Source organism: Danio aesculapii, chromosome 5 (genome assembly GCF_903798145.1).
Source record: "Danio aesculapii chromosome 5, fDanAes4.1, whole genome shotgun sequence".
In the NCBI taxonomy this organism is placed as follows: domain Eukaryota; kingdom Metazoa; phylum Chordata; class Actinopteri; order Cypriniformes; family Danionidae; genus Danio; species Danio aesculapii.
Window position 1 is genome coordinate 13,756,339 of NC_079439.1, and position 15,759 is coordinate 13,772,097.

General features: G+C 35.7%; 1 protein-coding gene across 1 annotated transcript in view; it reads right to left on the minus strand.

The window, feature by feature from the left end:
• Window positions 1-15,759, minus strand: part of top3b (DNA topoisomerase III beta) — a 43,540-nt gene that overhangs the window by 11,709 nt on the left and 16,072 nt on the right. Inside the window, exons 6-12 of the mRNA XM_056457411.1 lie at window positions 15,541-15,737; window positions 13,991-14,147; window positions 13,340-13,453; window positions 8,005-8,095; window positions 3,947-4,101; window positions 2,777-2,882; window positions 2,150-2,296 (exon numbers count right to left, since the gene is read on the minus strand). Of these exons, the coding sequence (XP_056313386.1) occupies window positions 2,150-2,296; window positions 2,777-2,882; window positions 3,947-4,101; window positions 8,005-8,095; window positions 13,340-13,453; window positions 13,991-14,147; window positions 15,541-15,737 (967 nt within the window). The remainder of the gene's footprint in view (window positions 1-2,149; window positions 2,297-2,776; window positions 2,883-3,946; window positions 4,102-8,004; window positions 8,096-13,339; window positions 13,454-13,990; window positions 14,148-15,540; window positions 15,738-15,759) is intronic.

Here is a 15,759-nt window from a genome sequence, read left to right on the forward strand (position 1 = left end):
TGTACAAGTTTAGATGTAAGATTTTTAAATTAAGAATTTCACTTCTGGCGGCACGGTGACGCAGTGGGTAGGGGAATTGGGCAAGCTAAATTATCTGTAGTCTGTGTGTGAAAGAGTGTATGGATGTTTCCCAGAGATGGATTGCAGCTGGAAGGGCATTCCCGTGATTAATAAAGACACCAAGCTGACAAGAAAAGGAATAAATTTCATATGTTTTTAGTCTGTTTCTGAAAGAAGCACTGAAAAATTCTTAAAAATAACACCATAAACAAATTTATTTTCAAATTTAAATTAAACTAGTTTAAGGACCTGCGTTTATTTTTAAGTACTTTCAAGGCCTTGAGTCCATAAATCTGAAATTCAAGTTCATTCAAGTACACTAGGGAAAATGTCTCAGCGGACTTGTAATTGTATCAAACAATAATGAATATTTTCATTACTTTACTTTAATATTTGAGTAACTTACTATGGATTTGTTGCAAACACATATTTTTACAATTAAACGCTTTAGATTTTATCTTAATCTTAACAAGACTTAGGATTTGTGCCTTCTTGTGATCATTTTAAGTAGAATTTAGTAGAATAAATGCATTTTTGTTTATTAATTGATACTTGTAGAAAAAAAGAAAGATTAATGTTTGTACAAAAATTATTAATATAAAAATATTAATTTTAAATGTGTGTAAATGTGTGTAAATTTGTCAGAGTATATATAGAACTTCTTAAGTTGAATTTAATACCTTTAATACCATGGACGAACGGCGCAGCACGATTACAAACTGCTCTCTGCCTGGATTTCCCAGCACGGTTAGACAACCGTGCTAAACTGTGCCGATAGAATCTACTGTGTTGACATCGCGGCTCTGTTGCCAAGCTACCACTAGTGTTGCCAGATATAGCAGACTTTTTCCAGCCCAAAAGCTGTCCAAAACCCACTCAAATGCACAAAAAACGGCCAAAATATTAGTTATATTTATTATCGAAATTATCATAGTTACTTTAACAGTCAAAATTGTTAACTATACAGCAACAACACCAGCAGTCGCAGAATTCACAACATAACCAGATCACATCGAAACACTGCCCCCTCACCCACACACTGCACTACCTATTTAAGTATGTTTTACTTTCAAAATGGGGTATAAATAAATTCATCTCATTTGGAATTTTAAATTCTTTTGAACATAATTAGGTGCTGCTTGTCAATCAGACAACGCTTCTATGTTTGTTCTTGCTGTCAATTGTGGGAAAAAATGATCAATAAAAGTGTCATAATAAAACGCTGTGAGTTTAACTACAGGCGCTGCGTGTTGCGCGTGCAAGCGAGGTTATACTAATCATCTTCTTGCAGACGTGGCAATAAGCCTCGCGGCCACAGGCCTAAGCCAGTCTTTAAATCTTGAGTCCACCAGCCTGAGGTCTGAAAACGTGCATTTCCCCATGTTTTAATTGAATTAATGAACAAAAGTGAGCTCGCCTATATGGTTGGCAGCAAGCCAGACAGGTACCCAGTTTGTTTCAGTGCAAGCCTGAACGAACACCACCACACATGATCTCGCTCAGGTCCTACTCTCAACATATAAATCCACGCAAATTTTAGAATAAATGCCTGCACTTAACACAAACTGAAAATTTAGCTAAAAAAATTGGGCTCGAAAATTTGATACCTCGTCAGATGTCGTTTATTACTTTTTAATGCCCGTAATTTTGACTAATTTCATTTACAACCCCGAGGACACTCTGTGTGTTTTAAGGATTTAACAAACTTAATATAGGTACAAAAATAATAACATTTTGTTAGCATTAAGCACAAGTTTCACTGACCAATACTAACTTTAAATACTGTGTGGATTATCAGGATAAGAAAAAAAACAAACAGGTTTGACGAACTTAAAACTACAAGTTGAAAATTGATTAAATTGAGTTGATGTTACTTGAAAGTGCAAGTTGAGAACATGCTAAGTCTAATGAGACACACTAAAATAAAATGAGTTTGAAATATTCGAAAGGCTGATGCAAATAGTTGCCTCAATTTTGTTTAAGTAAAATGTACACCGCGTATTTTCAATACATTTGGGAACCCTGTATATGGTCTGCACTGGAATATAATAGAGAAATAATAGAGACAACAAAACAAAACTGCACGGACCAGCAGAGATGAGCGTCTTCCCGCTGCATGTGAAGCCCTCTGTGGCGATGCTGAAGGAAATGGTGGTCTGCAGGTATTTGCAGTCGGGGCTCACCGTCGCTATGAAGTGGCGTGTGATGTAATCATACAGACGCCAGCCATCACTGCCTGCAAAGACACACAGATCAGAGTTCAGATCAGATTTGATTCTAGTGTTTGGAAGATCCTGCGATGTGCATTTGGAGTTTCAGCGGAAACACTGCTATAATTTTTAGGAATCGAACACCATTTTGTAACATTATAAATGGCCCTTTTGATTAGTGTGTTGTGTCAATTTAAATAGCGGAATAAATAACATAAAACCTTCTTGATGTATAAATTTGTTTTATAAAAATGTATAAACAAAATGTCGACCCCAATTTTGTTACCTTGATGTTTACATTGTATATTACAAGTTTAAACAAAAAGATTATTGAAAAGATTAAAAACAAAAATAAATATAAAATAAAATATATATGTCTCATGACCATGGATCTTGTCCTGAAATGTTGTACATTAATCGTATTGACCTTGGTGTGCTCCTTAATATTTCTCGCCCTTTCAATAACAGAAGTGTAAATATGAAATGTGGAAGTCTGACAGTCGTACCCAGCTCACTCTCAGAGGCGGCTCTCATGGGTGTGATTGGCGGATGGTCTCCAGCATCTGCTCCTTTTCTAGGCCTGTTTATGCCCTCAGAGAGCAGTGCTTTTACCTGCACACAGAAACATTTTTCACAAGATAAGATTAATCACGTCACATAAATGACATTAAAGGATTAAATACTAAATAACAGATCAAAAAGAATAGAATAAAATTGTAAACAATATACAATAAAATAGAATATAATAAACATGTAAACAATATAATAAACGATATAACAAAAAATGATATAAAACAATAAATGAAACTATGCTTAAAAATAAACAAATAATACAATAATATTTATTTTAAAAATACAATAACATTAACATATTTTAGTTTATTTATAATATAATACTAATTAGGGGCGTCACTGTAGCGCAGTGGGTATAACGATCGCCTCACAGCAAGAAGGTGGCTGGTTATAGGTGAATTGGGTATCCTAAATTGTCTGTAGTGTATGTGTGGGAATGAGTGTGTATGGATGTTTCCCAGTGATGGGTTGCAGCTGGAAGGGCATCCACTGCGTAAAACATATGCTGGATAAGTTGGTGGTTCATTCCAGTGTGGTGAGCCCAGATTAATTAATTAATTAATACCGAACAAACAAACAAAATGAAAGCTAAATAGGGAGGATGCACCAATATGGAAATCTTGAGCGATAAGCAATACCTTATATTAAGAAAGAAACTAATACCTGATCTATTTAATGATTTCAAAATAAAACAAACTGAACTGATTTCATTTTAAGGCCTTAACTGCAGAAAACAAGGAAATAGCAAGGATGCATCTTTCTTTTCCCAAATCATTTAGAAATTGCAATTATGAAGTCCTTTTTGTAGTGTTACACTCTTTTAAAGTGTGCATCTGCTGCATGCAACAGGTCATACCACCTGAAAGACACCAGCCAGCAGCAAACCGGCTGAAGTTATCCATAATTAAATATTTCCTTACATTTCCTTGTTTTCATTTATTATCTAATCCACACTGATACCACTGAGCAGCCAAAACCAATATCACCACCATTACATTGTCTAACACTAATACTAATCACTTATTTAACACCAGTTTTTAACAGACACAAGACAATGGATAAATGGGCCAGAAACGTATTAATCAGAAGACAATATTGCCCACCGTTTCCCCCCAGAAGGTGCTGTTGGCCTGTTGTTTGAGGGTGCCCTTCAGGTCAAAGTTTTCAGGGTAATGTGTGGTCTCTGTGCGAGGGTAGCTGATATAGCCCTGTGTGTAGAGACGCTCCGCTATCTGCATGGTATGCTGGGGACCCATTCCTGAAATACACAAAATCAAATTGTATATTCATTAGCACTGAAATGCCCTTTTAAAAATTGTACCACAAGAAATATTGAGCAGCACGAGCAATAATAAAAGACACATTAGAGTTTCAGCAAGAACCAATGAAGTTTGTTCTCATGCTTCAAGTATGATTGATCAGCTTAAATTAAATTGATTCACCATATACCGTAGGTGAAAGAGTACTGAAAAATCCTTCAAGAAAAAGTACCATTACTTACCCAAAAATGTAGTGCAAGTCGAGTAAAAGCATCTGTTGTAAATATTACTCAATATGTAAGTAAAATGCAGCCCTTTGAGAAGTACTCAAGAGTAGGGAGTATTAGAGTGATTGGCGTGACCCACGGCGCATGCCCTGCGTGTTGTTGTGCATTTATAGTTCTGCATGCTGTTTGTGTTGCTCTGCAATAACCCTTCCAAAATGCTAGCTGGCAGTAGGTTTTTATGTTCCTCTGTGTCGAGTTTCTTCACTGGTGTTTTGTTTTTTCTTAATGTACACCTTAATGTACAAGTGGCTCAAACTGGCTCACTCAGAGGCGGGAACCGGCGGACGTGCAGCAACTTTAATTATAAGGTCAACACAAAACAAAACTTTACATCTGGAGCTCCTTCACAGGACTCGACACCTGTAAACACTTGCTCCGATGGGTTTGCACTCTCGGTCTCTCCCACACTCATCAGCGCTACCAAGCTGACCAATCACAGAGCTTGCGCTATACGTCGTTACATTTTTTGAGAGGTGCACGACAGCGAAGGATATGCAACCACGTGCATGCTGCACCGGAACCTATGTGTGCCATGATGCAGAAGTATAAATCAGCCTTAATGCGTTTACATGGAATTTGTGCAGTGATGTGTAAACCTAACATTCTGTAGTGCATTTAGTGATTGCTTAAGGCCATTTGGAGATTTCAGTCATCATACAGGAAACGTCCTTCATCTTAATCATCAGTGACATGCATCTAAACCGTCTCTTGGTCACTGCATGTTAAGATTGTAGATATCTTGGTCACCTTTAATGCTTCCAAACAGTTTGCTGCATTTATAAAAGGTAATTTTGAGGTTGTTCAGTATGACGCGATTTACTTTCTATGTGCGATTTGATTGGATAGGAATCCCAGGGCTGATATTTCTACTTACCCAATCCCCATAGACAAGAAATAATAAAGTAGTGACTGCAGTTTGAAGGAAAGTAGTGGAGTAAAAGTACAGATACTGGACTAAAAATTTACTCAAGGGAAAAGTAAAAGTACACATTTTTAAAACCACTCAGTAAATTACAATTCTGGAGAAAAACTGCTGTATTACAGTAATTTAAGTATTTGTAATTCATTACTTTACACCACTGACCATATACAGATATTAAGCTTCCTCTGAAAACTAGGATAAAACATTCAAATTCATATGGAGACTTTTAATCTCTCTACTGAAAGTCCCAAAATTAAAATAAGGTTGTTTTTAGATGTTAGTGTCATTATGTTAGTTTAAAGGATATCTATAAGCCAGTGTGCTGCAAAACAGTGATGAAATTCGAATTTAGAAAATATCATTATCCAAAGCTTGCAGTCTGTCACTTCCACTAAATGGATCAATTTTTTTGATGTCACTTCATACTTCAGTTTCATCAAATCTTCTGACCAATCAAATGCTCTCTAGTATCTGACATGCCCCGCCCCCCTTCAAGGTGCTTCTTATATGATTTTCTTGAGCTCAACCACTCACAGGTAGAGCTGTGATAATAACAAAATGCTTTTGGCTGTTGTTTTTTAAAAGGAGTTGCTTGATGTCCTGCCCAGTCATGTTTCAGTTGAGATTATGCCAAACATTCCACTGCATTGGTTGAAGCTCAGATCAAGTTCAAATCACTGATGCTTGCTTACAGGACCGCCACTGGCACTGCACCCTCTTACCTCCACCTGCTCCTGAAGGTCTACATCACCTCCAGGAGCCTCCGGTCGGGATGTGAGCACATGGTGCCATCGCAGAGAGGTTATATGTCACTTTCTAAAACCTTTTTATTCAATGTTCCATGCTGGTGGAAAGATCCTCCCATTCCCACTTGGACTGCGGATACACTGGTAACCTTCAAACGATCTTTTCTTAGAGCACCTTAACCCTGGTGAATAAAACCAAAACAATACCAATACTCCTACTCTAGCACTAAATTCTCTGAGCACAAACAAGTGACTTTGAATAACTAGTACTTGTGTGTATTGCCTCATCTTGTTGAATCACTGAATACCTCCTCATTTGTAAGTAGGGCAAAAGCATCTGCTAAATGACTAAATGTAAGTGTAAAATGTGAATGAGTAAAAAAGGCACATCTCAAAGCACTTCACTAGACCTTTAATGTTTTAATAGACTTGTAATGGAGGAACAGAAATGTATGTAGCCCTTATTAGAGAGTGTATTTAAACCCAACTACACCTGCAAGCAGAGCATATTATATTTTTATATATAGAAATATACATAGATTATAGTTATATTTTTCATATTACAGTAACCTTATAGATGGAGAATATTAACAGAGCACTATTCTGTTAAAAATGAACAGTTTTTATATGTATACTACTCTAAGAGTTTGTATTGCGAGTTTCCCTTTAAGAAACTCGTTCGGTACATTTTACTGTTTGGTTGATTCGCACTTGGGTGAAAATGTTTCTTTGTTTATACCTGATTGGATCTATACAGATTAGTCACACCTCTCTTAAAGGTGAATAAAATATTATTGGTTTATCGAGAGAGTCGATGAGTGAGACTGAGAGAACGTGACTGCAGAGGCTTGTCTCTGAGAAAAAACTGAACTTTTATAACAGCAAATCGTGAGTTAAATACAGTTTACAATGATTTAAAGAGTTTTTCAGTTGTGTAAGGACCGTGGTGAATGCATTGTGTTTAGAATTGCGAGTATATTGAGTTCGTTTGCGAGCTGAAGACATTGAAGACATCATATCTAATATATAAACAGCATTATAATTGTATCTATACGTACAATACCAGCTATATAACTAACATATACATCTGTATTTGCCTTTAGTTTATTTTATTTTGTTTATAAATAATTCACTATCTGTTTATAACTTTATTTGTTTTGTTTTAATTATTCAGTGAAGTTCTTTCAAACATTCTCTAAAAGTGGTATCTGAAATAGGGGGAGTGAAATTATAGTTGAGAGGCTAAACTATAGGAATCCAGTGCTCCATCCTATAGAGCTTAGGTCAGGACAAGCCTACGAGGGCAGGGGGCGCTACATGTAGAAATTATTACATTTCAAAAATATCATGTTGATATATGAAGGTAAGAAAATGAAGGCAGTGTTTCTTTTTCAGTGGTGAAGTAACCCTTTTAGCTGTTTTTATAAGGCATCTTTTTTAACATTTCTTTTGCTTTTCTGATTTGTGAATTGACTTTAAAGGTCCCATGAAATTAAAATAACGTTTTTTTAGATGTTTGTATCGGTATTGTTAGTTTTTAGGATATCTATAAACTAGTGTGTCTCAAAACAGTGACAAAATTCACATTAAGAAGAAATAAAACTGATATAAACATGAAAAGCTTGTAGTTTGTCACTTCCCCTAAATGGCTGAACGGTTTTATTTACGTCACCTCATCCTTCAAATCTTGACCAATCACATGCTCTCAAGTATGCGACATGCCCCGCCCCCTTCAAGACGCTTCTCATTTGCTTTTCATTTGATGCACCTGAGCTCAACCACTCTCACTGGCAGAGCGGGGATAAAAAAAAACACTATTGGCTGCTTTTAATAAAGGGGAGGAGCTACTCTATCTCCCGTTGTTTGGGTTGAGATTACGTCAAACATCAAACGTATATTTCAAAGCACTTCACTGGACCTTTAAATTTCAGAAGAAAAGCTGCTCACCCAAAGCAGAGCTGGCCACTCTTAACATCTCCACTGTGTTCAGTGCAAGAGGTCTCTGCTTGGCTTTTTCCTTCTTAGTCACCGAGTCAACCTGCGTGGAAAAATTCATACAATTACAATTGAAGTTCTTGAACACATTAACTAGCACTAATACACGTATAACTAAAACTAAGCTTACTGAAATAACCTGCTCACCCAGTTTATATGCAAACCTATACCTCAGCAATGCAAGTGATTTGTGTGTACAAGATACTAACAAATCCGTTTTTGTCCTGTAGTTACTTTAAAACTTTGTTCACTGTCATGTTAAATGAATCGATAAAAACCGGAGAAAAAAATTATAATATTGTTACAGAAAAAATAAATAACAATAATAAAGTTACAGACAAAATTATTAGTCCGATTTAATTATTTTTTAAACATTTCCAAAATTATGTTTAACCAAAGACTATAGGATACACAAGACAAGTCACTGGTATGGTTTTGAATGGGAAAAAGTATGAGGCCTCGCCTACTAGTACAGGAGCCAATCATCGATTGCTATAGTCTGATGATTCTCTGGGGGAGGAGCTTGGACCAGACGTGAGTTTTGCAGATTTTGTGTGATTCGAATGTTTAGAAATGAAACTAAAGAGACAGGTGTTGTTTAATTTTATTTGAGGTTACTAATATGAAATGATATCGAAACTATTTGCCGAGCTTATTGAGAATTTGATGTTTCCATACTCGAGCCCGAGCATACTGCCTGAGAGGCGTTTCAGAAAAGGCCACCGAGTGAAATGACTTGCCTTAAAGGTACTTTGGTTTAACAGAGCAAGGACATTTTCCCATTATATTTTTCTTCTAGAGAAAGTCTTTTGTTTGTTTGGTTGGTTGGAATATTTCTTTTTACAAAATGTAAAAACTGCTAAGGTCAATATTATTAGCCTCATTGAAAAATTATGTTGTTTTTTTTTTGCCACAGAACAAACCAATGTTGTCCAATGACTAGCCTAATTAACCTAACTTGCCTAGTTTTTAAATTGCACTTTTAAGGTGCTGTATGTAAGTTTTTGACTCTTCTAAAGCATAAAAAATCATATGTTGCCAGATATTTAAGAAACATGCCAAGTGAACATTTTTGTTCATCTAAAAAACAATGCTAAAGCGAGATATTCTGCTTTAAAAATGTGCTTTCCGTGCCAGAATGCTGTCTTTGTTTCGGTTCTTTTAACCCACCCAATGCCAGTTTAGCCAATTATATTTCAGCACCCTGGGTTGCCCTCATGGAAAATCGCATATTTCATTCATTCATTCAGAAAGGCTCTCTAAGCATGCGTCCGTGACCGAAATGCGACCTCCGGTGGACAGTAGCAGACTCCAAAAGGAGACGCAGATTCAGAGTTCCACATGAGGTTATTAATTAGCAAACAATATAAATAATACGAACATAAGCATTAGGTGAGAAGGTTACATTGTAACCCTGTGTCCTAACAACACGCTATGTGATGAGATTTGCAGTAAAGTTCTGCATTCCGAATAAAGCGCAGGAGCGGTCGGTAACTGGTGTAATTTGAATGGGAGCGGGCAGTCTAACAATATCGCTCCCGACTCACGAGTGAGCACGCGTATGTATGTGTGTGAATGAGAGAGCGTGATGCTGTGTGTCGCTTGTTTGTTGCTGTCTATGTGTGTGTGCATGTGTGTGAATGAGAGAGAGCGTGATTCTGTGTGTCGCTTGCTTGGTGCTGTGTGTCTGTGTGTTTATACAGACAGCTTGTTATAGGCTGTCTAGTATGGAATAAAATCACTGTCATTAATATTTCGTGCGTAAATAAAATTCACGCATCCGTAATTATAAAATCGTAAAGGAAAAAGGAGCGTACTCGTAATTTTACGAGGCTACAATTAAAAAATCTGCGATTAGAACAGACACAGATACGACATTTTCTTTGTCTGTTTGTTTATGACTGATAAATTTACGATGGGTGTACTTTACAAACACGAATTACAGTTTCACCACGGACACGAAGTCCTGATTACGAGTACGAATCAAACAGCGAGACTTCACTGTCAAAATTACGTCACCGCTTCCACAGGCATTAATAAACAAGCGAGAGTCATCGATCATAACGGCGCGCCTGCTGGACGTTCGAGCTTACACACACCGTCTCAGATAAGATTTCTGTTATTCCCTCTTTGAGAAATGTCCGTCATGAGCTGTAATAAAGGTTGAGACTCAATGAGCTCTAATTTCGCTGTGTTTCTTGGACATTTACTGAATCAAAATTAAGAACGGGCCGAGGATAGAGAGCTAGCATAATGTCAGTTAACGTTACAGGCAGCGAGCGCAGAGTCTCTCAGTGAATCACTGAACGGTGTTCAACTATAACAGGACATCTGTTGATTAAGTCTATTTTAACTGTTTAAATAACTCTCAAATACTCTAAGATCACCAGAGAACACAAATTAAATTAGACAGATTTATCCAGTATAGGTAGATAAAACAAAGAAAAGTTTTACTCTTATCAATTAATTAACTTTAAATAAACCAGAATAAGCAAAATATAATGTGGTAATTAAACAATCACCAATATAGAACAAACACACACGGAAAGAGTGAAACACACAGAATAGTATAAGGCTAAATGGTAATATAAATGTTTATGGTAATAGTTTATTAATTATAGTAATACAATATAATGTAACTAATAGTTTAATCAAGTAATATAACAAACAGATAATAACAATTAACATAACAAACATTTATATCAATAGTTACTAATACCTTACTTTGTACAAATTTAAAGATAATATAAAAATATATATCTGATCATGTCATCTCCTCTCCATACATCAATGAGGGGCTTAATTGTTCAGCTTTCAGATGACATACAGGTCTGGTTCAGATGATTGCCCCTCATGTCTGGTTTTGTGGTCCGGGGTCACATATTTAACATTTATTTATTTTGATTCATAGTCTCATAAATATGTTTAACGTTACAAACTTCTGGTGAGCACAAACCCTCAAATATTTAAACTGCCTTTTGCTGATATCTTCATTACATAATAGATCAATATTCGATCTGGCTTTAAAAAAGGTGACTTAATCAACAGATGTCCTGTTATAGTTGAACACCGTTCAGTGATTCACTGAGAGACTCTGCGCTCGCTGCCTGTAACGTTAACTGACATTATGCTAGCCCTCTATCCTCGGCCCGTTCTTAATTTTGATTCAGTAAAATGTCCAAGAAACACAGCGAAATAGGACCTCATTGAGTCTCAACCTTTATTACAGCTCATGACGGACATCTCTCAAAGAGGGAATAACAGAAATCTTATCTGAGACGGTGTGTGTAAGCTCGAACGTCCAGCAGGCGCGCCGTTATGATCGATGACTCTCGCTTGTTTATTAATGCCTGTGGAAGCGGTGACGTAATTTTGACAGTGAAGTCTCGCTGTTTGATTCGTACTCGTAATCAGGACTTCGTGTCCGTGGTGAAACTGTAATTCGTGTTTGTAAAGTACACCCATCGTAAATTTATCAGTCATAAACAAACAGACAAAGAAAATGTCGTATCTGTGTCTGTTCTAATCGCAGATTTTTTAATTGTAGCCTCGTAAAATTACGAGTACGCTCCTTTTTCCTTTACGATTTTATAATTACGGATGCGTGAATTTTATTTACGCACGAAATATTAATGACAGTGATTTTATTCCATAGTCTAGACACTGTATCATGTAGCAAAATTACATTAAATTCATAGTAAACGGTTTGTTAAATATGATACGTGATAACTTTCCACCTTTGTTGTGGGCTGCATGCTTTACACTTTCATAGAGTAATTAGTCATTTATTTAGTGTTACAATTAGAGCAGATTTTCTTTATTATAGTAGCCGGTTTCTTAATTGATGTAAAGAGTGTAAAGATGTTTAAATTAATTTAGCATCAAAGCATTTTGATATTGGTAAAGGTGTCTGCAACTTTTGTGAAGCATCAAATCATCGTCATATTAACTGTCAAAACATGTTCATCACTGCATAAGTGTATTATTCCTTTAAAAAAAGTTGCATATTGTGCATGTCTGTTATCATAAACAAATTGTATTAAAGCGATTGTACGCGTTTGTATCTAAAAAGTTCATATCAATAAATTTTCTCTTTAAATCACCAGATGGCAGTCTTTGTACTTTCATTTCGGAGTGCAGATTGCATAAGTTTTATTAATATACATTTTTTTACATTATATATATATATATATATATATATATATATATATATATATATATATATATATATATATATATATATATATATATATATAAACAGTTAAAAGATATATTTACTATTTTCCCAAGTATATATAACTACTACTGTAAGAAAATATCAGCATTTGGTACATACTTTCAGTATTATCTGTGCTTGAACTGATCTGATCTAATCCTGTTAATATAAAATGAGCTTCTGCTCCCGAGCAGGTTTGAGCTACCAGACCTGCTGCTATGACAACAACTCTCGGATGAGTTTTGAAGAACAAAATGATCCTGGATCGTGTCAAATCGTCAATAGCCAAATCCAGCTAATTGAGTAATCCACGTATGAAGAACAGACCCCTGCACTTGCGATTGTTTTGATCCAGGAATGCAATACCTAGTTCAACCACTGGGTGTCAAACTTACATACTGCACCTTTAACACTACAAGAATTATTCTTTGTGCACATGTAACTGAAAGCGACTTAATTCAACTGTTTCTCCTCAATGTCAGTATATTGCGCACTTTAAGGAGGAGCACCATTTAATGACGCTTGCCTCCTAACTTTCTCTGTTTGGAACAAACCACAGACGCATCTAAGGTAATACGTCAGAGGCACAACCAAGCGTGTTATGTGAAGGCGCACACTATACTGACACTGAAAAGAAGAAACAGTTGAATAAAGTCATAGTTTTTTTATGTGCATTGAAAAGTATTCTTGTACTTTTCTGGACTTTGAAGGAGTCTGTAAGCGTACTATGAAGAGAGCTCTCAGATTTCATCTAAATTATCGTGAATTGTGTTCAGAAGATGAACTATGGTGTCAGCAGACTGGAACGACATGACAGAGAATAATTCATTTTTTAAGATTTTGGGGTAAACTAAGCCTTTAATGGACTTACATGCTAGGATAGAAAAAGACATCCAGGGGATAAAAAAATAGATATGATTACTAGATATGATTTTAAGTTTATGCTTAAACTGTATGAATTTACGGTGATAAAGAAAATGGACTTATGCATTTACATTTCCACATTCATATTGGCTTATTATCTATAATAAAATGCTCAATTTATGAAATAATGAAGACACAAATACATACTCTAGCCTCCTTGGCAGTCTTTGCCATGTTGACAAACATCTGACCAATATCTCGGTCAAAAACTCGCACACGGTCCCAGTCTAAGGTGAGCGGACTGTCCTTCCCTTTAAAAACCTGTTGGCAGACAAAAAAATTCAAATAGCAAAAGAATTTACATGCAACAACACAAGTATGCAGTGCTGTATGTACAGCTGAAGTCAAAATGTTAAGCCTGTGATTTTTTTACAATTAATTCCCAAATGAAGTTTAACAGAGCAAGGAAATTTGTAGGTATTATTATTACTTAGCCCCCTTGAGCAATATTTTTTTTGATTGGTTACAGAACAAAGCACTGTTATACAATGACTTGCCTATTTACCCTAGTTAAGCCTTTAAATGTCATTTTAGGCTGAATACTAGTATCTGGAAAAATATTAAGTAAATTATTATGTACTGTCATCATGACAAAGAATAAAAAAGATTAAAAATTATTAGGTTATTAGAAATGAGTTATTACAACTATTATGTTTAGAAATGTATTGAAAAAAATCTTCTTAACATTAAACAGGTATTGGGGAAATAAATGTACATGGGGGGGCTGATAATTCTTACTGTCCATCAAATATAATGTCAACAAAACTTGCGATTTAAGTGTTAAAAGCCAGAAGTGACCTTTGCTTGTACGACCCAATAAGCTTCAGGTTTGAAGGACTGGATCTTGTCATGCCTTTCGACACAGAAGCCCAGTGTGGGAGTCTGACAGGGGCCGAACGAGATCAAGGAGGAGTCCAAATTCCCATATTTCCCCTGGAAGTATTTAGTCTGGAAACTAAAACCGAAAGACAATGGTTAGAAATCATGAACAACTCATTAAATTAGAAGAAAATTAAGATTAACGTACTATAGTTCACAAGTTTGAAGTCAGTAAAACTTTTTTCAACAAGGATCCATTGAATTGATTAGAAAATCAGCAATATGAACCTATAAAAGACCTGACACTTCTGAACAGGGGGGGGGGGGGGGGGGGGGGGTCCTCAAAAAACTAAAGCACACCCAAGATGCTTCTTAAAGGGATAGTTAAATTTTTTAAAATTAATTTACTTACCAGAAAATACACTCAATGAACAGGAAAACGCAGGTTAGAGCAATTATTTTAGTCAAATTGTTTAAGTGATGTGAAAGACAGAGCTGAAGAATTTTGGGAATATTGTCTGTAACGATAGGATTGTGAACACTAAAAGTTAAAGCCTGTTTAATCTATTGTACTTCTAGTGTTAATGGTGTTATTTTTCAGCATGATAATGATTCGACGCAAACTACTAATGTTAAAGTGAAATCATAATGAAACAAGGACAGTCATGAACTGGCCTGCACAGAGTCCAGACCTGAATATTACAGAGGCAGATACAACTGGATAGAAAAAGAGATGTGACAGACTAAATATTCAGAAAAGATATGCAATGTTTTGAAAGAAACTTGATGTTACCTTGCACATTATTTCAGAAAACTCAAAAATAGTTCAAGTTGTGCTTGGTGCAACAGAAAATCCCAATAAACCCACAAGACTTTTTTGCTGTAGGAAGTAAATTTGTACTGTAAATTGTTTGTTTTTTTTCTTCAAATTTTTGTTTACATCTACGTCTGTTGCATTTAAAGGGACAGTTCAACCAAACATTCTGTTGTATTCTAAATAAGAGATTATGAAGATAGCTGAAGAACAAATACTATAGAAGTCAATGGTTACAGGTTTCCAACATTCTTCAAAATGTCTTCTTTTGTGCTCAACAGAAGAAAGAAACTTAAAAAGGTATCTGACAAGTAAATGGTGAGTAAATGACAGCATTTTTCATTTTAGGATGAACTATCCCTTTATAATAAACTGAACAAAATGCGTATCACAACCATATGCATTTCCAATTAATTATCAAAACAGAAAAACCCTATTTGAACAAATCAGACCTGTAAAGTTTTATTTCTTTTAAAAATTGACATCAATAAATGACGACATTATTTTTTATTTAGCATGAACTATCCCAAAAAGACAAAAATATATATGGATAAATATATGCAGTACTGTGCAAAAGTCTCACGACACTAAAAATGACGGCAGCCTAAGACTTTGAACAGCATGCATACAACTTGTTATGCAATAAAGATTGCATTACAATAATAATAGTTGAAGAGAATACTAGAATAATAGTTTTAAAAAGCCTCTATTATACCGTGTAAAAGCACAGCCGATCCGGAGGTCCAGTTCCTGACGAGCATCTACAGATAGAGCCTCATTCTTGTTGGGTTCTCCAAGTCGGTTCATGGCGTTACAGATATCAGTGTCTGTGATTGAGCTGAATTTGGCCCGATACACTGTACGCTCGTTACCGTAAGGCTTATTCATCACAGGCTGAATGGCATCCAACACCTGAAATGGTAATACACACACC